General features: G+C 41.2%; 1 protein-coding gene across 2 annotated transcripts in view; it reads right to left on the reverse strand.

Moving 5' to 3' along the window:
- Positions 1-25,286, reverse strand: part of LOC116979115 (MORC family CW-type zinc finger protein 3-like) — a 104,755-nt gene that overhangs the window by 25,591 nt on the left and 53,878 nt on the right. For both annotated transcript variants that reach the window (XM_033030598.1, XM_033030597.1), the window contains 4 exons: positions 24,811-24,930; positions 23,395-23,498; positions 3,686-3,793; positions 1,326-1,454 (listed from right to left, as the gene is read on the reverse strand). In XM_033030598.1, the coding sequence (XP_032886489.1) occupies positions 1,326-1,454; positions 3,686-3,793; positions 23,395-23,498; positions 24,811-24,930 (461 nt within the window). The remainder of the gene's footprint in view (positions 1-1,325; positions 1,455-3,685; positions 3,794-23,394; positions 23,499-24,810; positions 24,931-25,286) is intronic.

The raw sequence follows: 25,286 nt of genomic DNA on the forward strand, positions 1-25,286 counted from the left end.
ATTCCCATGGCATCAGATCACACATAAGCATGAAAATCAGCTGCTAATTATCATCTTCCCCCATTGATGAATTTTTTGTCCCCCATGCTGAGCAGTATTTGAAGTAAGTCTGTTAGGCCATTTCAGTGTCTTTCTTCAAGAGGACATCAGCGTCATAATATTTACTGGGCTGATCATGTCCTAAAGGATGATTGTCTCCTTTCACAAAGTGAAAGGAAAACCCATGACCCAGTTCTCATCAATCTATCAGACAAAGGAAGATATGGACATGACACTATTGAGCATCATACAATCCTTGTAAAGATGAGGCCCTGTCTTCGCTCTAACGTGTTATGAGAAACTACTGATCGCACCAATCTGCACACTCTTATTGAAGCTAAGAGTTATCTGTACATACAGTTACAACTGAGCTTTCAGTGCAAAGTGCGGATGTTGACATTAAGCTGACTCACTCCAATTTGATTACTCAGTCAGTAATGCTCAATATCACAAACTGTTATCTTACATCAAAGTTGTATCATGGTTTTATTATAGGCTGATCTACATCCCATCATTCTTAGTGCAAAACTTCAGAGTGAATTTGCGGGTCACTGTAGGTGTTTAGCTGATCTCCATTGCAGTGTTGGCTTTGCAACTGATCATACTTTGCTATCACCATCCAACCAGTCCAAACCTAGTTAATTGTGGGACTAAAAGAGAACAAGCAGCACAAGATTTATCCAAAATTAAGTTACTAATCTGTTGCTACACAGGACTACATCTGTACTAAACAATGCAAGCTATGTCAATTAAAAAAAAACCTATGTTCCACAGCAATGGATATGATCAAAGCTCAGTCATCCTGAAATATCCAGTTCAGAATGGAGGAGGTCAATTAAACAACTTAGTTGATATCCTTATCTTCAATATAAGCACAAAAAACAGGAGTGAAGCAGCTCCACCAAGGGTGTAGGAATAAACTTAGGAGGGAAATCAGGAGGGCATAAAGGATATACGAGATAGGTTTGAAAGACTAGATAAAGGAGAATCAATCACACGTCCTAAATTGCAAATTAGGTGATATGAACGTCATCAGTCCCCAACTTGCCGACTACTTGAGGCTTACCACTTGAACTTAGTGCATTAGAGCTGTTGTCCAAATGGTACAGATTTTCACAAGTTAAATCAGCTGCACTAATGCAATATGAAGAACATATTTACAGATAATAGAGTCATATATGGTTTCCTCACTGTAACGCAATATTTTTTTTAAAGCAGCAATTTTATCAATTACATTTTAAGAGATCTGTGTCTGCTTATGATGCCAAGCACCAGATCCTCCTTACCTGAACTTAGGGTCCGGATTCATATTACAGTACCAGTTTTCTGGTAATGATTCTGGGTCGACGTCTGGTGGTAATTTGCGCCATTTCATGCATGTCTCACACTGAACCCACGCTTGATCAGGAGCAGTTCTGGATGGACAAACAACAAAACAAAATTTTGTTGAAATATTCGTACAGTAACCCTATAATAAAATTAAATATTGAATAGTTATAATCAAAAGGTAGTGATCCAAGTGTTAATGATATGTCTGGCAGCAATAAGTATCGACAAAGTCTGAAAATGACTTCATGGACTCTAGAACTTAGAAAGAAACTGAATGCAAGATGAAAAAAATCTGCTACGTGCTTTGATTGCACTGCTTTCTTATACCCTCCACTCAACATTTCTGTGTGATGGTGCCCATTAAATGTTGAAGGTTAATATCATTAGCAGCAACATGGCACAGCTGGCAGAGCTGCTGCCTCACAACTTCAGAGACCGGGTCCCATCCTGATCTCGGATGTTGTCCGTGTGGAGTGTGCATATTCTCCTTGTGACCACTTAAGGGGCCTGTCCCACTTACGCGACCTTTACAGGTGACTGTCGGCACCCGTGATAGGTCGCCGAAATTTTCAACATGTTGAAATTTCAGCGGCGACCAGAAAGACGCCACGACTCTTTGGAGACCTCTCATGACCATACAGGCTGTATGGTCGTGAGAGGTCTCCTATGGTTGTGAGAGGTCTCCAAAGAATCGTAGCGTCTTTCTGGTCGATGCTGAACTTTCAACATGTTGAAAATTTCGGCGACCTATCACGGGTGCCGGCAGTCGACTCTAAAGGTCGCGTAAGTGGGACAGGCCCTTTAGGTTTCTTCTGGGTTAGGTTTCCTCTCACATCCAAACATGTACAGGTTTGTTGGTTAATTGATCCTCTGTAAATTGCCCCTAGTGGAGGGAGTGGATGTGAAAGTGGGATAGTAGCCCCGACTGCTAGGGGAGAAGATGGAGAAGATGAAAGTGGATCCATCACTGGTACTGTGGTGTTTGGATTACCTTTCCCTCAGACCACAGTACGTGCGCCTACAGAACAGTGTCTCGGGCACCATCTTGAGCAGCACAGGGGCTCCACAAGGAACTGTGCTGGCTCCGTTCCTGTTTACCATCTACACAGCGGATCTCCAATATAACACCAACAGCTGCTTTTTGCAGAAGTTTTCGGATGATACAGCTGTTGTCGGCCTCATTAAAGGGGGCAATGAGGAGGAGTACAGAGACATAATAAGTAACTTTGTGGAGTGGAGTGCACACAATAACCTCCATCTTAACACCAAAAAAACCAAGGAGATAGTTGTGGATTTCAGGAGGGGGAGGAGGAGGACTCAAGCAACACCAATCACCATTAAGGGCACTGAGGTGGAGGTGGTCGCTAACCACAGGTACCTTGGGGTGCAGCTTGACAGTGAGCTGAACTGGAAGTGTCATATGGAGGCGGTGTACAGGAAGGGACAAAGCCGACTGTATTTTTTAAGGAGGCTGAGGTCATTTAACATCTGCCAACCCCTACTGTGCAGTGTCTACCATTCAGTGGTGGCCAGTGCTCTGTTTTTTGCTGTGGCCTGTTGGGGAGATGGCGCCCGCATAGCGGAAAAAAACAGACTGGACAAGCTAATCAGGAAGGCCGGCTCAGTGGTCGGGGCTGAGCAACGAACGGTCCAGCAGGTGGCAGAGGCCAGAACTCTGAACAAACTGGGTTCAATAATGACCAACCCCACTCACCCACTCCATGCCCTGAAGGTGATCAAGAGCAGCATCTTCAGTCAGAGGCTGATTGCACCAATGTGCAAAACTGAGAGACATAGGAAGTCCTGTTTACCAGCTGCTATAAGGTTATATAATGCGCATAAATAACTGCACTTTTTTTTTTTTTTTTAAATTAATTGTTTTTTAACTTGTATTTTAACTTGTATTTTAACTTGTTAAGTATGGAAGCCATTTGAGGAAATGTGTGGTGTTATGTCTGTCTTGAAGCTGTCGTGGCACTGTAATTTCCTGTAAAGGATTATTAAAGGTATAATCTAATCTAATCTAATCTAATAACATAGAATTGGTGTAAATGGCTGATCAATGGTCGGGTGGACCGAAGGGGCTGTTTCCATGCTGTATTTTTCAATCAATCATCTTTCAATGGATATTCGACAATATTTCCAGGAGTTTGATGAACTGTTTATTGAAACATTTCATTATCCACCAATCTGCAAAACGTGGGATACATTTGCTGGGGTTAAGGGTTGGGATGGCAGCCTGTTATCAGGACACATTAAAACTGAACATTTATTCAATGCATCATTAAAAAGGGAACAGGAGCCAAAAATCACTCACCGTGGCTCTTCTATCGTCTCTGTGCTATCTGCTTCCTCCTGTCTTTTCTTGATTTTCTTTTCCTTCCAGTAATCATTCAGCTTCTGCCCCAGTGCCTGTAAAGTCAACCTGAAAACCATAACCTTGTCTTTTAGAAATTTTGTATCAATTATAAGCAAAACAATTTTGATGCTAAGATGTTTTTTTTCTGGAATGGTCTATCACTGATCCACTACAAATTCAATGCAATCAAGCGATTAACAGAACAGGAAATACAGGAGTATCTGCAGCTTTTGTTATGGTAGCTCAACACAAAGGCATTCTCCCCAGAGTATTTTCCTTCAGTGCCTTAAGGGCCTGTCCCACGAGCATGCGACCTGCATGCGACCTGCATGCGACCTGCATGCGGCAAGCGTGACCAAACCGGAAGCGGCGGCCGCGCGGAGGTCGAGTGATCCCCGTACAGGGCCGGTCCCACCAGCATGCGCCTGCATGAGGCGAGCGTGACCAAACCGGAAGCGGGGGCTGCGCGGAGGTCGAGTGAGTGACGTGAAGTTCGAGCGAAGTCCGCGGGAAGTTCGCACGTGATGTACGGCGTCAAGACACTGCGTACTGCGTCGAGACGCTGCACACGCCCGTCGAGGCGGTGCGTACAGCGTCGAGGCGGCTGCGGGTCGGCAGGCAGTTTCCGTGCGGAATTTTTGAACATGGTCAGTTTTTCGGAGCCCGCGCGATGTCGGGACCAGCTCCGCACAATTCCATTCGGCTTCGGCGATCGAAGTGGGACCGGCCCCGCGAGGCCGTACGGCTCAAGCGACCACGTTAGGTCGCGCTTGCCGCATGGAGTCGCATGCTCGTGGGACAGGCCCTTAAGAAAGGTATCCCTTAAATTCCTTGCCACCCCCTGGCATCAAAGTAATTGTGCCACACATGTTCATGAAGTATGTGTAGAACACATGTAGAAATGAAAAAGTCAGAATTTGTGTCACTTTTCATCAATATCCCCTAAATTGCTATTAGTCCTATTACCTGTTAATCCTACCACTAGCCCTTACAAATTGTAATTTATCATCTGATCAACATAAATGTACTCCTCCTCCCACAATAATGCCCTGGCGATCGACCAGTCCCACCCAGTTAATCCCAAAGATTGTCCACTTTCCCCATTGACTTTATCACATCCAAAATGCTGGGCAAAATGCCCAAGGCCTGATGTTCATTTATGAATGGCTTTTCTGTTTTTAGTTCAGAATTCCCTCATATGCAGTTTTATAATTTCAAATGCTTTAAGGTATTGTGTCAACATTTTCAAGAAATTCATTCTAATTGATGGCTTGGCTAATTAGATTTTTTTTTGCACTGAGTTTCTATTGTGATGGATAAATCTCTGGCAGGTTTGTCTTCATCTATGTAGAAACACATATCTCTAAATCTTATTTGCAAACTGCTGGTCCAACAAAAGTACTAATGCCTGTATTGCCTGACTCAGCAATACTAATGCTTGACTCAGGAAGGAAGACAACATCCTTTGGATGGAAAAGGTAAGGTCCACATTTCAAATAAATGACCTTTGATCAGATCTTGAAGGAAGCTCAAGGAAGTTCTAGGTAATTGAGGCTCTGTGTGCTTAGCACCAACTTTAATAGCTTCATAACAACTATAGTCCCCACAGTCTATGTCAAGTGCCGGTAATGAAGGCAAATGTTACCAGCATTTCCTGGAGTAGCATTTGGGCATTGCGGTTACATTGGTGAATCCCCAATAACCATATGGTTTGATATCTGGTTTCAACCTAATTATATTTTTAAGCACACTCTTGCCCCCTGAGACTTTTTCTTACCTATCCACCCCCCCCTCCCTATTTTAGCATTCTACTTTAACCATTTACACAATGGTTTACATTATTTCAGACTTATTTATTTTCTTTCGTTACTTTTGAACCATGCTTCATCATTCTTACTTGCTTCACTTAGCAAAAGATCAGTGACTTGAAATTATGTTTTCTCCGCAGAAAGATCTAGCCTAACTTGCTCAATGTTATCAGCATTTTTTTCCTTCCCTCCAATAAAAATCTTTAGTTTCTCAGAACTTTTGATTAAATGCATTAACATGTTGATATTTTAAATGGGATAACCATGTGGAAAAAAATCAGATCTACCATTACTGATGTAATTCAGAAAGCTGCAATTGCACAGAAAAATAATTACCTGAGATTTAATTTCTAAAGGTATAGCTTTAATTGCAGGTCACACATAATTTACAAACTGTGTTCTTCCATGCCATGGATAACATTAAAAAAGTCGTAAAAATGTTTCTAACTTGAGAAATTAAAAAAATCAAACAAATGGAACAGGACATTATTAACGGTAAAATGAGAGGTGAACATACTCCCTCTCTCCTCCCCCTTCCACCACCCAGACTCACGCCTATTTCTCCCCTCCCCCTCCATTACTTCCTCCAGCAATACATTTTGCAACTCTTCAATCATTATGTCTCACACCCTGTCTTTTCATTTCAGACTTTATCCAACCATCTGCCTACCAAAACCTCCTTTCACCTTTATCCTCCTATTATTTGTTAGGCTTTGTCGTGCCCCTCCTCTTTTCCAGGGTTCTTTCACCAACCTCCCCCACAATCAATATGAAGGATTCTGACCCAAAACGTCATCTATCCATGTTCATCAGAGATGCTGCTTGACCAGCTGAGTTACTCCAAAACTTTGTGTATTTTTTGTAAACTAGCATTTGCAGTTGTTTCTACTAGGAAGTGAAGTGGGCTAAGTCAACTTTGGATTTTATTGGCTGAGATGATTTCAAATGCTTCAAAATCGTCGGGTTAAAATGATAGGTGCAGGATTACCACGGACAGGCTGACTTTTCAATTTAGGTAATTGCTATGTAATCCTGCACCACACGTATTATGTTTATAACCTTAGCGTACCCTTTCTGTTCCTTATCTATATTCTGTCATTGGTAATATGATCTAAATACATAGGCTCATATGAATCTGATGTGAGGCATCAAGCAATTAGCCCACTCTGCTAGAGGGAGGCAGCTAGCAAGTCCAAGAGATCTGCCCCCGAGTCTGATTTACACCAAGTGCTGAAACCAAACTAGGTGAGAGGGGGCAAAACAGTTTCCCCCTCCTGGCCTTCATTGCTGAGTGTCTGAGTAAATAGTTTAGGTAGAATAGCAGCTGGTGTTTCATACAAGCTACAAAACATCTGCATTATTAGTACGCATAAAATAATATTTATAAAGTATTAAAAATATGTGCAATTTAAGCTGTCTCCCTCTATTGCCCCTCACCCTTAGAAATAAATAAGTCAACTGGCTTTTGCAAAACAATGGAAAACTTTTCATAATCTTGGCCTTGTGGTCTGCAAATTAGTTGCAATATTTTGATGATGAAACTTAACGAGACTTTTTGATCAGTACCCTGTTTTATCCGAAACATCACTGGAAAGACGCAAAGTGCGTGGGAAGGAACTGCAGATGCTGGTTTATACCGAAGATGGACATAAAATGCTGGAGTAACTCAGACTGAAGACAGTTTGAAGAAGGGTTCCGACTCATTACGTCCTCCTATTCTTTTTCTCCAGACATGATGCCTGACCCGCTGAGTTACTGTATCATGTTGAACCTAAATGCTGGAGTAACTTAGCGGGATCAGCAGCATCCCGGAAGAACATGGGAGTCTGAAGAAGGGTTCTAACCCAAAATGTCACCCATCTATGTTCTCCAGGTATGCTGCCTGACCCACTGAGTTACTCTGACCCACTGAGCTTTTTGTGTCTTCTTTTATAAACCAGCATCAGCAGGTCCCTATGTCTCCACAATATGAGTGATGAAGACATGAGATCCCTGCTCCTGTCTCACCATGAAGGCCAACATTAAAATTCCCTTTTTAATTACTGGTTGTAGCCGTAAGCACCGGTGAAATAGGGTCTGGTTTCACTTCCCCTTTTCCGAATCTATCACCTTTCAGATAATAACCTGCTTTTATGTTATTGAAACCAAACTGGATAACCTCAATTTTCCTACATATTATAATATCTACCATACAAGTGCCTACTCCTTCAGTGTGTAACAAACTGGAGCTACACTGTGTCTTTCTCAAGGCTCATCTCACCTAGCTATGTATCTTTAGTAAATTTTTTCAGACATTATATTTTGGTGAGACGAGCAGGTTGAGTAAAATAAGTTTTTATTTGTAACGACAAACAGAATGTATAACACAACCACATGCTGGGTCAGCCAAATATCTTGAAGCTCCTGCTACACAGGTGGAGCTCGACTAACTAAGGAACCAAAAGCCCACAAAAACATACCGGCGATCACGTGACGGTGCCAGCCAATAGCGAGGGTTCACATTGCCTCAAGCCATCACTAGGTGTTGCTACAGGACCCGCCCCCCAGAACCCGAGGTAAGGAACCGAGTGGGAGGCTGAATGAAGCGACCGGACCGAATGGAAACGAGGGGCACAACAGGTGGAACTGGCGAAACAGAGTCAGCAAACGTTAAAGGTGCAGGAGAAACAGGCAGAACAGGTGCAGGGGACGACCTCAACGCCGGGGCTGAGGTGAGGGACTGAAACGATCTCCTCCCGACCCCCGACATCCAACAGAAAAGACGCGACGCCGGGGCGCAACACCCGGAAAGGACCTTCATAATCCGCTGCAGTGGTGTCCTGTGCGAGTCCCTGCGGAGAAATACAAATAAACAGTTCTTAAGCTCCGGCGGCACATATACCAGAGCCTTCCCATGCCGAGAGATTGGAACAGGAGCCAGGCCGCCCACTTTCTCCCGGAGGTTCGCCGAGACAGACGAAGCGGGTTCCAGCTGTCCTCGAGCCATACACAAGTTCAGCGGACGATGTGTCCAAATCCGCCTTCGGGGCTGTGCGAATACCCAACAACATCCAAGGCAACTGGTCGACTCAGTCCTGGCCCGTGAGCCGTGCCTTAAGCGCCGACTTCAAATGCCGGTGGAAGCGCTCCACCAACCTGTTGGCCTGAGGGTGATAGGTGGTGGTATGATGCAGCTGCGCCCCATACAGCTGCGCCAAAGCCGACCACAAAACCGAAGTAAATTGAGCCCCACGGTCAGTAGAGATGTCCTCAGGCACGCCAAAACGAGCAATCCAGTCGGCCGCGAGAACAAGACGTGGCGGAGGTGTCGGGGAGCGGAATTGCCTTTGGCCACCTTGATAAAGGCGAGCGTCAGGGGCTTGTGGCCTGCACTCTAGGATGTATCGGAAATGGCGGACAGCCAAGTAAAGGGCCTGGAGCTCCCGGCCGAATGCGCTGTAGCTTCACTCCGGGGGTTGCAGATGACGGCTAAAAAATGCAAGCGGCTGCCAGCGGCCGTCGATGAACTGCTCAAGCACCTCTCCGACAGCCGTATCAGAGGCGTCCATGGTGAGGGCGGTAAGGGCTGCAGCCCGCGGGTGCACCAGCATGGTGGCCTTGGCCAACACCTCCTTTGCGCCGTCGAACGCAGTGGCGGCCTCGTCATGCCACACGAGGTCCCGTGGCTTACCGGCGAGGCACCCGGCCGCATGCCGTACGGTACATGTAAATGGGGCTACAGTTGACGGCAGTCAGGACGGGGCCACGCCTTCCGGCATGGGTGGCGGGTCCAGTCGGGGGGAGGATGCTCACCACAGCCCCAGAGTCATCAAGGAATCAAAGCCCAGAAGAGCGATCTTGAACGTAGAGGCGATGATTCTGGCCGACCGCGTAAGCCTCTACTGACAATCGGCCGAGGCATTGCCCGGAAACGAGCAGGGAGCGCGGCATCGGCGAGCCTCTGCACCCCAGCGTGGTGGTAGTAGCACTACTGGCGCTTACCCCGGTCTCCGACAGGCGACTGTGGTGCAGCAATGGCAGAGGAGGATTGGACGTCTCTGCGAGGCTGCTGGTGTGAGGGCACGGGCACCCTGCTAATGGACCCGCCGTCCTGCTGCTTGGTGAGCCATAGCTCGACGGCACATTCAACAAGCTGCAGGGGGTCGGCAAAGTCCGAACCAGGCGGATGTCGTCGGGCATCTGCTCCAGGAACGCCTGCTCGAAAAGCAGGCAGGGGTGGTTGCCGTCCATCAGGGCGAACATCTCGCTCATCAGCGCGGACGATTTTCCATCGCCGAGGCTGTCCATCTGGAGGTGGGCGATGTAATCGCGACAGCTAAGCCCGAAAGTGCGGAGCAGCAGCGCCTTGAGGCCCTCGTACTTGCCGATCGCGGGCGGATCCTGCAGGTAGACAGCAAACAGGTGGCAGTCTATTGGCTAAGCGCCCCAACCACGTAAAAATATTGCAACTGGGCCTCAATGTGGGCGAACCACACTTGAGGCTGCACCGCCCAGAAAACAAGCAGTTTCAGGTCCATGGCGTTTTGCTGGGCGGGCTGAGCGTCGTGGTTAGCGGCGGCATTCATTGTCGGGGTCCGAGATCACAATCGGACCGGCGGGGTCACCACTTTGGCGAATGAGCAGCTTGAGTAAAATAAGTTTTTATTTGTAACGACAAACAGAATGTATAACACAACAGCTTGCTGGGTCAGACAAATATCTTGAGGCTCCTGCTACACACGTGGAGCTTGACTAACTGAGGAACCAAAAGCCCGCGAAACACACCCGTGATCACGTGACGGCGCCAGCCAATAGCGAGGGTTTGCATTGCCTCAAGGCACCACTAGGTGCCGCTACAATATATTTATTGTCGTCATTTCCAAATCATTTCTATTGTGAATAGCTATAGCATTGACTCCTGTCACCTCCCACTAATCACTATCCACCACTTGGGAATAAAACATTTATTCCTGCTCTTTGCTTCCTGTTGCCCAAGCAGTCCCAGGTGATTTTTATTTTGCAGACTATATTGTGCGACTTTATTGAAAGCTTTCAGAAGGTCCAAACACAAAACACTCACAGGTTCTCAGTTCTCTCTCATCTATTTTGCTAGTTAATCCTCAGAGTAGAATCGTCATGCACGAATTCCATTCTCCAAGCACACACACAGAAACATAGAAAATAGGTGCAGGAGGAGGCCATTCAGCCCTTCGAGCCAGCACTGCCATTTATTGTGATCATGGCTCATTATCTATTACACCTATTACATATTTTAAAATGAGCCCGAAAAAATTACTACTCTGCCTTGAGCATACCCATTGCAGCCACTGTTTGTGGTGTGACGAGCTGCCTCAAAAAGTTATGCACCGTGTCATCTGCATCATGGTCACTCCACAGTGAATCCATCCACTGCTCCAACTGCGGTATGCAGTCTGTCAAGTTTCAAGAATCAATGTAATTGTCGCATGTACCAATTAAGGTACAATTAAATTTGAGTTACCATACAGCCATACTAAGTAAAAAGCAAAAATACCCTCCCCCGGATGCCCCACATAAAACACACCAAGACAATTAAAACAATCATTCAAGACATACTTAAAATAATAAAAACAGAGAAGGGACACAAGACAGACTGCTGGAGAGGCGGCCGTTACGGGCACCACCCGGTCTGAAGTTGTTATTGGATATAGTTCCTGTACATATGGTCATAAGTGATAGGAGCAGAATTAGGCCATTTGGCCCATCAAGTCTACTCTGCCATTCAATCATGCCTGATCTATCTCTCCCTCCAAACCCCATTCTCTTGCCTTCTCCCCATAACACCTGACATCCATACTAATCAAGAATCTATCTCTGCCTTAAAAATATCCATTGACAGATCCACAGATTCACCACCTGACTAAAGAAATTCCTCTTCATCTTCCTAAATGTACGTCCTTTATTCGGAGGCTATGACCTCTAGTCTTAGGCTCTCCCACTGGTGGAAACATCCTCTCTACATCCACTCTACCCAGGTTTTTCTCTATTTGGTAAGTTTCAATGAGGTCCCCCTCATCCTTCTATACTCCAGTGATTGTCCAGATGGACACCAAGGACACTGGAAGCTTCCCATGGGTCAAGCTGTCCTGCCACTAATGACCCTTGGACTAGTGCTTTAGTTTAAGGTATTGATTAATGTCTGGGAACGCACTCTACCCCAAATACTACTTACTACAATGCAAACAGTTAACATCCAAAATTATGTTATTTATGTAATTATGTTAACATCCAAAATTATACCAGCACAGAAAGTGAAATGGAAGAGAAAGCTCACAGATTACAAAATATGAGTAAAATAGGAAATTAAAAAATCATAAAAACTGACAAATGTAAAATGCAGCAAACATATGAAGCATATGTAACATGTACAATTCATAAATTATATTGAATGCTCGAGCTATATTTTGATGAAATCTAGGGGTATTTGTTGATTCAATACCAATGTGCAAGCTGTCTAGGCAAGCACTATATATTGATATTGGCTTATTATTGTCATATGTACTGAGGGACAGTGGAAAACATTGCTTTGTATGCTATGCGGGCAGATCATACCATATCATGATTACATCAGGTAGAGCAAAAGAAAAAATAAACAGAATGCAAAATATAGTGCTACTACCACAGAAAAGGGCAGATTAAAAAAGTGCAGGGGCTGCAACGAGTTAAATTGGAAGATCGGGAATACATCTTTTTGCATATGAGAAGCTTAGTATATGAAGAACCACCTCAAACTGCGTGTAAGGAAAGGCACAAATAAGTTATTACAGTGCATTGGTCAGACTCCACTAAGACCATTATTACTGCCCAAGAAATATGAGAGACATTGAAGTCATTGTGGACAAGTTTCTCAGCATAAAATGAGATCTGGAGAGGAGAATGGTGCTTCTTGTTTCTAGTGTTATATGCAAGCAAATTATTGGCTGGCCACAGTAGAGAAAGAACTGAATTTGTAGAAGTGAGTGGAATTGGTAAATATTGTTTTTGCTTTTTCTCCCCTGTGGCCATACAGCCTTAAGTAAAGGTTTTTCCAGTGGTGTTCTTGCAAAGACAGCAAAGATTGTTACGTTTAATAAATATTAATCAGGAAAATGAATTGAGATTAAAACAGACAAAAGGCAGTTATATTTAGAAACAGATATCAATAGCGGGCCACACAGAGGCGCAGCGGTAGAGTTGTTGCTTTACAATGCCAGAGACTCGGGTTAGATCCCGACTATGGGTGCTGTCTGTACGGAGTTTGTACATTCTCTCTGTGAGTGCATGTTTTTTTTTCCAGGTGCTCGGTTTTGAATTCCAAAGGCATGCAGGTTTGTCGGTTAATTGGCATCTGTAAATTGCCCCTAGTGTGTAGAATAGAACTAGTGTACGGCTGATCGTAGGTTAGCGTGGACTCAGTGGGGTGCAGGGCCTGTTCCCACGATATCTCGAAACTAAACAATAAATTATTCCTTACATATAGGCAGATCAATACTTGAATAAAACAATGATGGCCACATCCATGAAATAATTTATGAAACTAATGGATATTTCACCATGAAGTATAAATTACTGGAGTATTTGAACAACTGCATCAATAATTTGAAAGCATTTTTAATCTATATTTGAAAGTTTACACTTTTAAAATATACATCAAAGGTAAGACATTAAAAAAGAATCAATACATCAGTGCAGGTTATTGTAATAACCATGCCTGTAATCTAGAGGACTATTATATTGCTGAAACACTGCGGTTTAAAAAAATAATGTTTACAGATGAATTTTGTACAAGAGCACAAGTGCTTGCCTGACATTTGACAGAACACATGAATTGCTAAAATTTATCCTGGCAGTTAAGCTTTAACAGTACGTGGTAAATGTCTTTATCTGCTCTGGGCAATGTTCGTGGAGAGCAGAGTAGGATATCCTTTGTTGCTGAATTTCCTGTACAACAACCACATAAATACCCACATGGGGGTTGAGTTTTGAAAGCACAATATTTCTTTCAGAGCATCTTATACAAAGCACCAACTGAAAAGCTAATCAACAACGCAAATATGATTATCAGCCTGAAGTAAAAATTATCCGCTTGAAAACGCAATTGCTTTTTGTTCATTTTGACACTTTTTCATTATGGAAAATATTTCTGGAAAAAAATTCCAGAAAGAGCTATGATAATGAACATTTCCTGATTGTTTCAAGTCACTCGTAATTTGACCCACCCACAAGTCTCTCACGCTAATTCCACATCAATGGTACTTGGAATAATATACACAGAATGAATCTTCTGGACCACTGCAGGGAAACTTGTAAAAACACAACAAATAGTACCAGGAGCAGGCCCGCTCTGTCATTCATTACGATCATGGCTAATCTTCAACCACAATATTTTCTTCTGCCCTTTCACCATATCCTGTGATTCCTCTGCTATCCAGAAATCTATTGATCTCTATTTTGAGTGAAATAAATTGCAAAGTCTCCATAGCCCTCTGGTAGTCATGAAATGCTTTGAGAGGCTGGTGAAGAAACACATCTGCGCCTTCCTCCCTCGGAACATGGACCCATTGCAGTTCGCATACCGTCCGAACAGATCCACGGACGATGCGGTCTCCCAGGTTTTGCACACCGCTCTCTCTCATCTTGACAGAGTGTCTCCGAGGATCCTCCAGTGCTTCTACGCAGCGGCTGTGGAAAGCATCTTGTCCGGAAATATTACCATCTGGTTTGGGAATTGCTCTGCCCAGGACAAGAAGGCTCTGCAGAGAGTAGTGCGTTCGGCCGAACGCACTATGGGAACTTCACTCGCCCCCCTGCAGGAACTATACATCAGGAGGTGCAACTCCAGAGCCAATAAAATCATGGAGACTCCTTCCACCCCTGCAACGGACTGTTCCAGCTGCTACGGTCAGGCAAACGCCTCCGTGGCCATGCTGTGAGAACGGAGAGGTGAGAAGGAGTTTCTTCCCAGAGGCCATACGGACTGTAAACTCCTATCTCACCAGGGACTAACTTTACTGAACGTTTTTCCTTCCAATATTTAATATGTAAAATAATATGTGTGTGTTTATGATTGTGTTTATAGTTTGTTTGGTTGTTTGTTTGTTTGTCATTTTGCACAAAGTCCGCGAGCATTGCCACTTTTCATTTCACTGCACATCTCGTAAGTGTATGTGACGAATAAACTTGACTTGACTTGACTTGGTTCTGGCAAATGACAGTAAGTAACTTCACTCTTACACCCTAACCAATTATTACAATAAAGGTCAACATACCATTAGCTTTCCCTCCCCCTTGACTCTGAGTCTGAAGAACAGTTTCGACCCAAAACATCAACTATTTATTTTCTCCTGAGTTGCTGCCTGAATTACTCCATCATTTTGTGTCTATTAACCAGATAAAGATATAGAAGAACCAGGCTCATATAGAGCTATTACTTTGTTAAATACGGATCAAAAAATATTAGCGAAAACACTAGCTAGAAGACTAAGTCAATATGTTAGTAAATTAATAAATGAGGATCAAACGGGATTTATACCTAAGAGACATTCATTTAATAACCTGAGACGTCTGCTTAACATAATGCACTCTCACAAACCTCAAGAACAAGAGTTATCTATCATTTCATTGGACGCAGAAAAAGCGTTTGATCAAGTAGTATGGGATTATATGATTAAAGTATTGTAAAAATTTCAAATGGGAGAGAACTTCATCGCATGGATAAAATTATTATATAACAAACCCACGGCTAGAATATTAACTAATAATATACTATCTACGAAATTCCAATTAACAAGGGGCAATAGACAAGGATGTTCATTATCACCGCTGTTATTCGCTCTGGTAATTGAACCTTTAGCTGAAAAAATTAGAACACACACGGATATTTACGGTTATAATACAAAATATTCAAATAACAAAATATCCTTATATGCAGACGATGTATTACTGTATATCACAAAACCCCAAACCAGTATACCAAACATATTAAATCTAATTGAGGACTTTGGATCTTTCTCAGGATACAGAATAAACTGGAACAAAAGTGAAATTATGTCGATCAAACCGAAAGACTCAACACATCTCTTGAAATTCCCCTTTAAAATAGCCACAGAAAAATTTAAATATTTAGGAATTGAAATCACTAGAAACTATCACGCTATGTTTAATGCCAATTATAGCCCCTTACTTAAGAAACTAAATAATCTAATCAAATTCTGGAAAACGCTCCCGATGTCTTTAATAGGTCGAATAAATGCTATAAAAATGATATTTTTACCACAAATCCTATATTTATTTCAATCAATTCCAATATATCTTCCAAAAAAGTTTTTCAAAAAACTAGACTCAGACATTACAAATTTTATATGGGATTATAAATCCCACAGAATACAAAGAGCACACCAAAAGAGATTGGTGGTCAAGCGCTCCCTAACTTTATGTACTATAATTGGGCAGTAAATATTAAAAATATGATTCACCTGCTGGACAACTCTGCCCAGCAGGTGGACTGGATTGTAATGGAGAGAGAGGACTGCTCTCCGTGTAATACAGGAGCGACTCTCCTCTCACCAATGAATCTGAATAACAAAAATTATAATAAAAATCCAATGATACATAGCACAATTAGAACTTGGAAACAAATAAAACAGAATCTAAAATTAAGAAATCTATCTCTTTTAATGCCAATAGTCAATAACCCGTCGTTTAAACCTTCAATTATAGATAAATCATTTACACAATGGGAAAGAATGGGAATCAAAACGCTCGGAGATGTGTATGAATTAGGAAAATTATTATCATTTCAACAATTACAACTGAAATATAATTTGAAAAATAATCAATATTTTAAATATCTTCAAATCCGTGACTATCTGAAAAAATACACAAAAGACTATCATAACATGTCCCCAGACTTATTGGATGAAGCCATGAAGACAAAGGCTGAATCAGCAAATCTAATATCATACTTATACAACATTATTTTAAATATAGAAATACCTACAACCGATGGTATTAGAAGAGACTGGGAACAAGAACTAGCTATAAAAATTTCAAAAGAGAGCTGGGATAAACACTTACTATATGTGCATAAATGCTCGATCAACGTACGACATACTCTAATTCAATATAAAACATTACATAGACTATATTATTCAAAAACTAAAATAAATAAACTTTTCCCCAATGTCTCACCCATTTGTGATAAATGTCAGTCACAAGAAGCTACCATAGCGCACTCTTTTCTTTTTTGTATAAAAATCCAAAAATTCTGGAACGAAATATTTGAAATCTTCACAAAATTATTTAAAATAAAACTTGTACCAAAAGCAGAATGGATCATTTTTGGAATATCGGAAGGTAACCCCGAATTAAACGTGTTTCAAAAGAACTTACTTAATTACGGGCTAATAATGGGAAAAAAAGCTTATAGTCAAATTCTGGAAAAATGCTCCAATACCAACAATAAAAATGTGGATTTCAAACATGTTCGAAACATTACACTTGGAAGAGATGAGACTCCTCCTAGCAGGCAAAGCAGACCACGTCCAAAAGACGTGGTCTGCATTTATGGAACTATTACAAGCATAAGGTGCAATAGTAATTTAAAATATAAATGGTACCAGGATCTGGTAACGGGGGGTATAAAATAAATTTTTTTAAAATAAAATACGGTTGGTATATCCTTTTTTGCGGAGTTTTGTGTTACAATAGAGCGATTGTTTTTCCTTTTTTTTTCTTTTCTTTCTAGGGTCTTATTTCCTTTCTTTACTTCCTTCTCTAACTTCTTCCCTAAGGGGCTTTCTTTCCCCAACACTTTCCTCACCTTCACGATTCTTGCTCACTTTCCTTACTTTTTTTATTTCTATCTTTTTTAAAGCTCGAAAAACGAAGTGGTACAACAAATGTAATAAGATATATCTGATGTGTATTATTGTAATTTACTGTACTTCTAATAAAAAAAAAATTAAAAAAAATAAAATTAAAAAAAAACCCAGCATCGGCAGTTTCTTCCTACCATTAGCCTTCGGGATACATACATAGAAAATAGATGCAGTAGGCCATTTGACCCTTCGAGCCAGCACCACCATTCAATGTGATCATGGCTGATCATCGACAATCATTACCCCGTAACTGCCTTCTCCTCATACCCCTTGATTCCGCTAGCCCTAAGAGCTAAATCTAAAGGGCCTGTCCCACTTGGTGATTTTTTCTGAGACGGCCTGCATCATTGACTGACGTATCAGGTCACTGAAAATGTCGCGGCATGATGACGTATTGACGCATGGTGTTTCCTCAAGTGTCGCAACATTTTTTTTGTCGCCGCTGGATTTTGAAATGTTCAAAATCTTTTGGCGACCCTGATATGACGCGTGCAGTCGCCGAAATATATCGCCGAGTGGGACAGGTCCTTAACGCTCTTTTGAATGCATCCAGTGAATCGGCCTCCACTGCCTTCTGAGGCAGAGAATTCCACAATTTCACAACTCTCTGGGAGAAAAAGTTTTTCCACATCTCAGTTCTAAATGGCCTACCCCTTATTCTTAAACTGTGGCCCCTGATTCTGGACTCCCCCAACATCGGGAACATGTTTCCTGCTTCAAGCGTATTCAATAATTTTATATGTTTCTATAAGAACCCCTCTCATCCTTCTAAATTCCAGTAAAGCCCAGTCGTTCCATTCTTTCATCATATCATCCCGGGAATTAACCTTGTGAACCTACGCTGCACTTCCTCAATAGCAAGAATGTCCTTCCTCAAATTAAGAGATAAAAACTGCACACAATACTTCAGGTGTAGTCTCACCAGGGCCCTGTACAACTGCAGAAGGACTTCTTTGCTACTATACTTAAATCCTCTTGTTATGAAGGCCAACATGCCATTAGCTTTCTTCACTGGCTGCTGTACCTGCATGCTTACTTTCAGTGACTGATGTACAAGGACACCCAGGTCGCGTTACACTTCCTCTTTTCCTGTTATTATCTGACAACATTCAGAAAATAATCTGCCTTCTTGTTCTTGTCACCGAAGTGGATAACCTCACATATATCCACATTATGCTGTATCTGCCCACCCACCCAACTTATCCAAGTTACCCTGCATCCTCTTCACAATTCACACTGCCACCCAGCTTTGTGTCATCTGCAAGTTTGCTAATGTTACTTTTAATTCCTTCATCTAAATCATTAATATATATTGTAAATAGCTGCACCGAACCTTGTGGCACCCCACGAGTCATTACCTACCATTCTGAAAAGGACCCGTTAATTCCTACTAGACTGATGAACAAGGACTCCCAGATCCCGTTGTACTTCCCCTTTTCCCAACTTGACGCAATTTAGATAGTAATCTGCCTTCCTGTTTTTGCTACCAGAGTGGATAACCTCACATTTATCCACATTTAACTTCATCTGCCATGCATCTGCCCACTCCCCCAACCTGTCCAAGTCACCCTGCATTCTCATAGCATCCTCCTCACAATTCACACTGCCACCCAGCGTTGTGTCATCTGCAAATTTGCTAATGTTACTTTGTGTCTTTGTTACTTAGTCAAGCAAGATTACCCTTTCGTAATTTCATGCTGACTTGGACCGATCCTGTTACTTCTATCCAAATGCGCCGCTATTACATCTTTAATAATTGACTCCAGCATTTTCCCCACAACTGATGTCAGGCTAACTGGTCTATAATTTTCTGCTTTCGCTCTCCCTCTTTTCTTAAAAAGTGGTATAACATTAGCTACCCTCCAATCAACAGGAACTGATCCAGAAGCTATAGAACATAGGAAAATGATCACCAATGCATCCACGATTTCTAGAGCCACCTCCTTGAGTACCCTGAGTTCAGACCATCAGGCCCTGGGGATTTATCAAACTTCCGTTCCATCAGCCTACCAAACACCATTTCCTGACTAATGTGAATTTCCTTCAGTTCTTCCATCACCCTAGATCCTCTGTCCCCTAGTATTATTGGTTGCACCTGCATTTCAGCTTTCAGGGACGGGGAACAAGGTCACAAAACCTTTGGGCAATCTTTCCCAATCTCCCTCATTAAACAATTCAAGCTTTTTTGTCTACCAAAGTAGATAATCTCACATATATCCACATTGTACTCCATCGGCCATGTTGTCTTCCTCTAAATCCATTTATTCACAAAACCCTCAAAGTCTCTTTACATCTTTATCTCTATCCACTTTCACATTTAATGTGATGTGTTATGTTATATTTAGTCCCTGCAACCACATCAATGATATGGATTCTGAGTACTTGGTCCCCAGACACCCATCCTTGCTGTGACCACAGAGTGCCGACCCGAGAAGGAACTTTTATTCATAATCTTTATCTTTACTTAATACCTACGATTCCATATGCTCTAAACCTGTTGATCAACTTCCTGTGTGGGGCCTTTTTGGAAACCTTCTGAAAATCCAAGTGCATCACATCCACTGGTTCTCCTGCAACTACTCCACTAGACACATTCTCAAAGAACTCCAATAGATTAGTTACATATGATTTGCCCACAACCCGTCCCAACTGACTTAAGCAGTCATTGGCACTCCAACAGAATCCCAATTGGGCGCACAATGTCCACCACTTGGGAAAATGAAAAGTAACATCGACTAGGGTTCAAACATACTTTTTGTTATGCATCATGTGCTAAATGGGCAGATTTTAAAACTTCTGCGAAACCCTTGATTCCAACGTTCAGATTTTAAGTTCACAGAAGAGAAATTGTGAAAATTGGTTTAAAAATGAAGCAACATTCCTTGTAAATTCTGCCATTCTCCTACTGTAATTCCATTAGAGCCCTGGCAGATCGTAGAAAGTTCACTGTGGCAGGTTTCCTTCCATTTCTGGGATTCTTTTGTTTGCCAATCAGGGTCAAAATTTATGTTTGCTCATCACAAGCCAAATATTATCAGGAGTGAAACTGGAAGCAAGAAATTACCAAGTCAAATGTCTCTTGTCTACATTATTTTTTTAATGGAGTTAATTGTGACATGATTGAAGTATATAAAGGAGTATAGAGGCAAATTAAACAGTAATGTTCCAAAGGTAAATAGCTAAATATTTGGACTGTCAAGTTGCCAGCAGTTGCCTGAACAACCGGCGACTGTCAGAGTGGAACACACACACATCGCTTCCTTCACCAATCCGTTATGCAGGCGGGGGACAGGTCAAGCAGGGGGGGGGGAAGCGCTGTCTGAGTGAAATTCACATGGTGCAAAGCCAATGTGATACACCGCGATGAACAGGAAGGTTGGCGCTGTAATTTAGACGGTGAAAGCACATTGTACGGGAAGGGTGACGTAAATCCTTTAAAAGAAGGGGAGATTGGGGTGGGAGAGAAGGGGGAGAAGGTTGGAGAAGGACTGGAGCCAACTTTTAAGAGATACAGGGCTGTGAAGCTCGGCGGACATTAACATTACCGGTCGGTTATCCTTGGTTCTGAAAACTACTGCTTACGTTTTTTTTCTCCAAATGAGCCAATGAAATTCACCGGTCAGCACCGGCTACAACCTACGAGAACATATGACCTCCTGGCAAATGACTAGGACCTCCTGGCGACCCACCTACGGCACGAGAATTCTCGCTACTCTCCATGGTGGTTTCATTATGGTCATGTTGAAAAATTTGCGGCGACCATAATGAGGCCGCGATTAGTTCCCAAAAAGCGTGACCTCCTCACGACCATGAAGGCGACTCCCCGCCAACCACGCAAGAACATGTGGCTACCATGTGGCGACCGCATAGTCTCCTGCAGTCGCCTAAAAAGTTGCCTAAGTGGGACAGGCTAATAAGAAACATTTAAGATTCTAGCTCTCTTACACTATAGATCCTAAGGGTAAACTTTTCATTGTTATTTATCTTTCTTAAGGACTCTATGTATACATTAGATCTAGTTTGTTACATTAATCTTACACATGAAATTTTATAGTACTGAACAATGAACCCTTTAAAGTCTAGCTCCTCGCCAAAGGATACCCAAAAAAACAGCCTCTTTGTCAAAATTATTGACAGAAAGTAATCCACATAATTTACCTTCGTCTAGCACCAGGAGCAATTCATTTTATCATCAGTTTTGAAATGTTGTTTAAATTCACTTAATACTAATTCCGAACTTGGAAAACGTTAATGGATGAAAATCGTATAAAATTGATTTCACCAACAAGGTGATAGGAGGTTAGTACAGCTTTACTCTTCTAAAACTTAGCATGATGCACCACCAAAAAAGTCTTGTACCATATAGGTGCTGTCAGTTGCATACATCATAAAACAAGGGTAATAAAAGGGAAAAAAGTTCAACAATTGCAATAAAAAAAACATTCCTTGGGTTGTACAAACTGTATGCATCAAGCTGATGAGCTATTAATCCTATCAATGTCCAGTATGGATCATCTTTACAGCTACTTCTGGATAAAGAAATCAGAAGTTTATCTGAAACATTTTTTAATGTATTTTATGCAAAATACTTCTAATCTCTAAGAGTTGAAAAAAAGAATGAAACCCATATCCTTTTTAAATTCCTTTCATACAAAGATTCTTATAATCTTCAAGAGTTAAAAAGAATCAATCCAGTATTCTGTGTACCAGGGAAGATGAATGATGGCATATTATCCTTTAATAATAACTGTAGGAGACAGCAAAGGAGTACAGCTGTAATGAAGAAAATTCTCACAGTTGCAACCGCACTGTGCACTTTCCTCTGTGACAATTCCAAGAATTGAAACTAATTTGACAGGCCATGGAACAGTCAAATGCCATGTGGTAAACATAATTCTTGATTACATTACTGACTTTCTAAACAAATATGCATTTTCACAGTTCTCAAATTTGTAAACTTTCTTGGAAAAGTATTCTGAATTTTGAAATATACTTAAAACTATAATGTGTGCTCTAATCTATTTTTATTCCTTAAATTTATATAATACATGTTACAATAATTACTTCTGGAAACACAGATGACATACATCACAGAATATTTTGAAGTCGAATGTGGAGATTTGCTGTTATAATTGCAACTTTGTGAAATCGTATTGCAGCTTGCAAACAGAAAACAGTGTGGATTCGTTTCTTAAACCACAATTTATTCTTTACCACCATGTGTTTCCTCCATTTTTTTCTGAGTAAAGCATACTTAAAATATCTCCAACCGGAACTACAATGAACTACAATGAAAATCAAATCTTTTTGGGGGAAATAATTAGTATCAAAGTTTATTTTATTTGACCAAAACTTTATTTGCCCAGACACAATGTGTGGTTTGAATGGCACAATACATAATTTACATTATGGTGTTAAAGGAAGCTCCTAGTCTTATTGATAATGGCTTAACTAGTACATTTTCTTGAGTGGATGTGCATGCAGGATTAAAATAGACCTGTTTATCCTTTAAAAGCTACTGATCCACTTCGCATTAAATTATTAAGACATACGTAATTTTAAAAAATCCAATATAGAACCAAAGGTGAGTTTTGAGGGCATTTTTCTCATTTTCTTTACTAGAAAATGTTTAGAAAGTGTCCATTGTGATTCTTTCCTCATTTTAACTTCAAGTAACATATAACATTAAATATGTGCTCCCAGTGAAAACAGATCACTCATTAAATATGAAGAAATCTATAAATCGACTATAACCCAAATGACAACTTATACCCAATAACTTTAAGAAGATTTAAATATGTTTGCTGGCCAATTAAAGATTATTATTTTAATGTATGAACTATGAACATTATCCAAATGTGTGCTTCATGCAAGCTTTTAGTCTCCTGATTTAAGTGTGTGTGCACTTCATTTCATATGATCAAAGCTGATGGCCCTTCATTTATATTTGAGATATTTATGTACTATGTTTTCTCAGACTTACCTGTATTCTTTGGTGTATTCAAAATCTTGCTTATTATGTGCTGGTTTTAGAAAATTGCACTCAATAATTCCAATTACACCAATTCCACATCCTCTGGCGTTTGACTGGAGCAAAAAGACAATTAAAATGATTAATCCATTTTTCTATGCAGCTCATATTATTCACATGCACTACTCACTTAAAAAAAAAAGCTTTTAAATTAATAGGTAGACAAAAATGCTGGAGAAACTCAGCTGGTGAGGCAGCATCTATGGAGCGAAGGAAATAGGCAATGTTTCAGGTCGAGACCCTTCCTTGAGGAAGGGTCTCGACCCGAAACGTCACCTATTTCTTTCACTCCATAGATGCTGCCTCACCCGTTGAGCTTCTCCAGCATTTTTGTCTACCTTTGATTTTCCAGCATCTGCGGTTTACTTTTAAATTAATATATGTTTATAAGGGACTATTTATGCAGTTCTAACAATATCTAGTGCAGAAAAATTATAATTCTAAGTTAGATATCCCTTGATCTTTGCAACCCCATTATGTACACCCTTATTTGTACCACGTAACTACATGACATCACTGAAACCATGATCGATTGTTCTTTTGATTGTTCTAAATTATTCTTAGTACTTTTTTTTAATCAATACATTTGAAAGCAAATAGGTTGTTTATTGGTTTTCAGCCTGATACATGAAATGGCACACAACAGAATGCAGTTTCATTTCTTGGCTTGTGTCAGTTAGCTTCTTCTTAGCAGTAACATCAATGATGCAAACAATCACAATGCTTAAAGTTGAAGGCGATAAATCAGAAACCTTCTTGTCTGGAGCAAATACAAGATTAGGCTTTTCAACACAGAAAATATCAAATGTAACCAAATTAAACGATAATGAATTTAAGAATTTCAGATTGTCAGCCACTCCAGTTTATATCAGGACCACCCAGTTCCGATGAAAGGGAAATCAACTCAATCTTTCTCCATGGCTTGTTTCTTTTGAGCACTTTCTTCCATTTCAGGTTTCCAGGTGTGCATCTGTTTACATTTCCTCCAAACAGATTAGTTGTAACCAACAAACCTTAACCATCTTCTCCTTGCCAACAGCAACTCGTGTGTCATTCAATATCTCTTTGTCTCCCTCGGTCATATCGCAGATTCTTCCCCTTGTTCACTGCACCTTTCCCCTTTTCTGCAACTTAAAAACTTTGTTTTCATACCTTTCCTAGTTCTCATGAAAGATTATTCCATGGAAATGCTAATAATACATCTCTCCTCACAAGTACTGCCTCACCAGCTATACATTTCCAGCATTTGCTGTTTTTATTCCATGGAAAGGTGTTCAGGCATGGAACATTGGTTAAACAGATTTAAAACTTCATTTCGGGCGTCAATAAATAAGATTATTCCAAATTCTTTGAATACTATATTCTTACCTTTATCTGGCATCCAACTTTCTCATAGGATTTGATCAGGCGATTTTTATTGTACATCATTATCCCATAATGTTCCTTGTTCTTGCAGTTAAAACCAAAGGTTATTTTTACACGTTTATTCTAATCCAATCATTAAGGTAAAAGACAGGTTCAGCATGGGATAAACTGAGCTTGTGAAACAAATATTAGGTGCCACATTTTTATAGCAGTCATCTTAATTTACTCATCATGATACACGAGATCTTGCAGCCCCATTGCTGCTTCCCACAGAACAATCACATTCCCCATTTGTTATCCATCAAAAAGTAGGAGGTAAGGAACAGAATAGGGATACTGGACACATTTTTTCATTCCGAAGGGGGTAGATGAATGGAATGAGCTGCCAGAGGAGGTAGTGGAAGCAAGTACTAGAACCACATTTAAAAGACACTTGAACAGGTACATGGTGAGGTAAGGTTTAGAGGGGTAATCGGCCA

The sequence above is a fragment of the Amblyraja radiata genome, chromosome 12 (genome assembly GCF_010909765.2).
Source record: "Amblyraja radiata isolate CabotCenter1 chromosome 12, sAmbRad1.1.pri, whole genome shotgun sequence".
NCBI lineage: Eukaryota > Metazoa > Chordata > Chondrichthyes > Rajiformes > Rajidae > Amblyraja > Amblyraja radiata.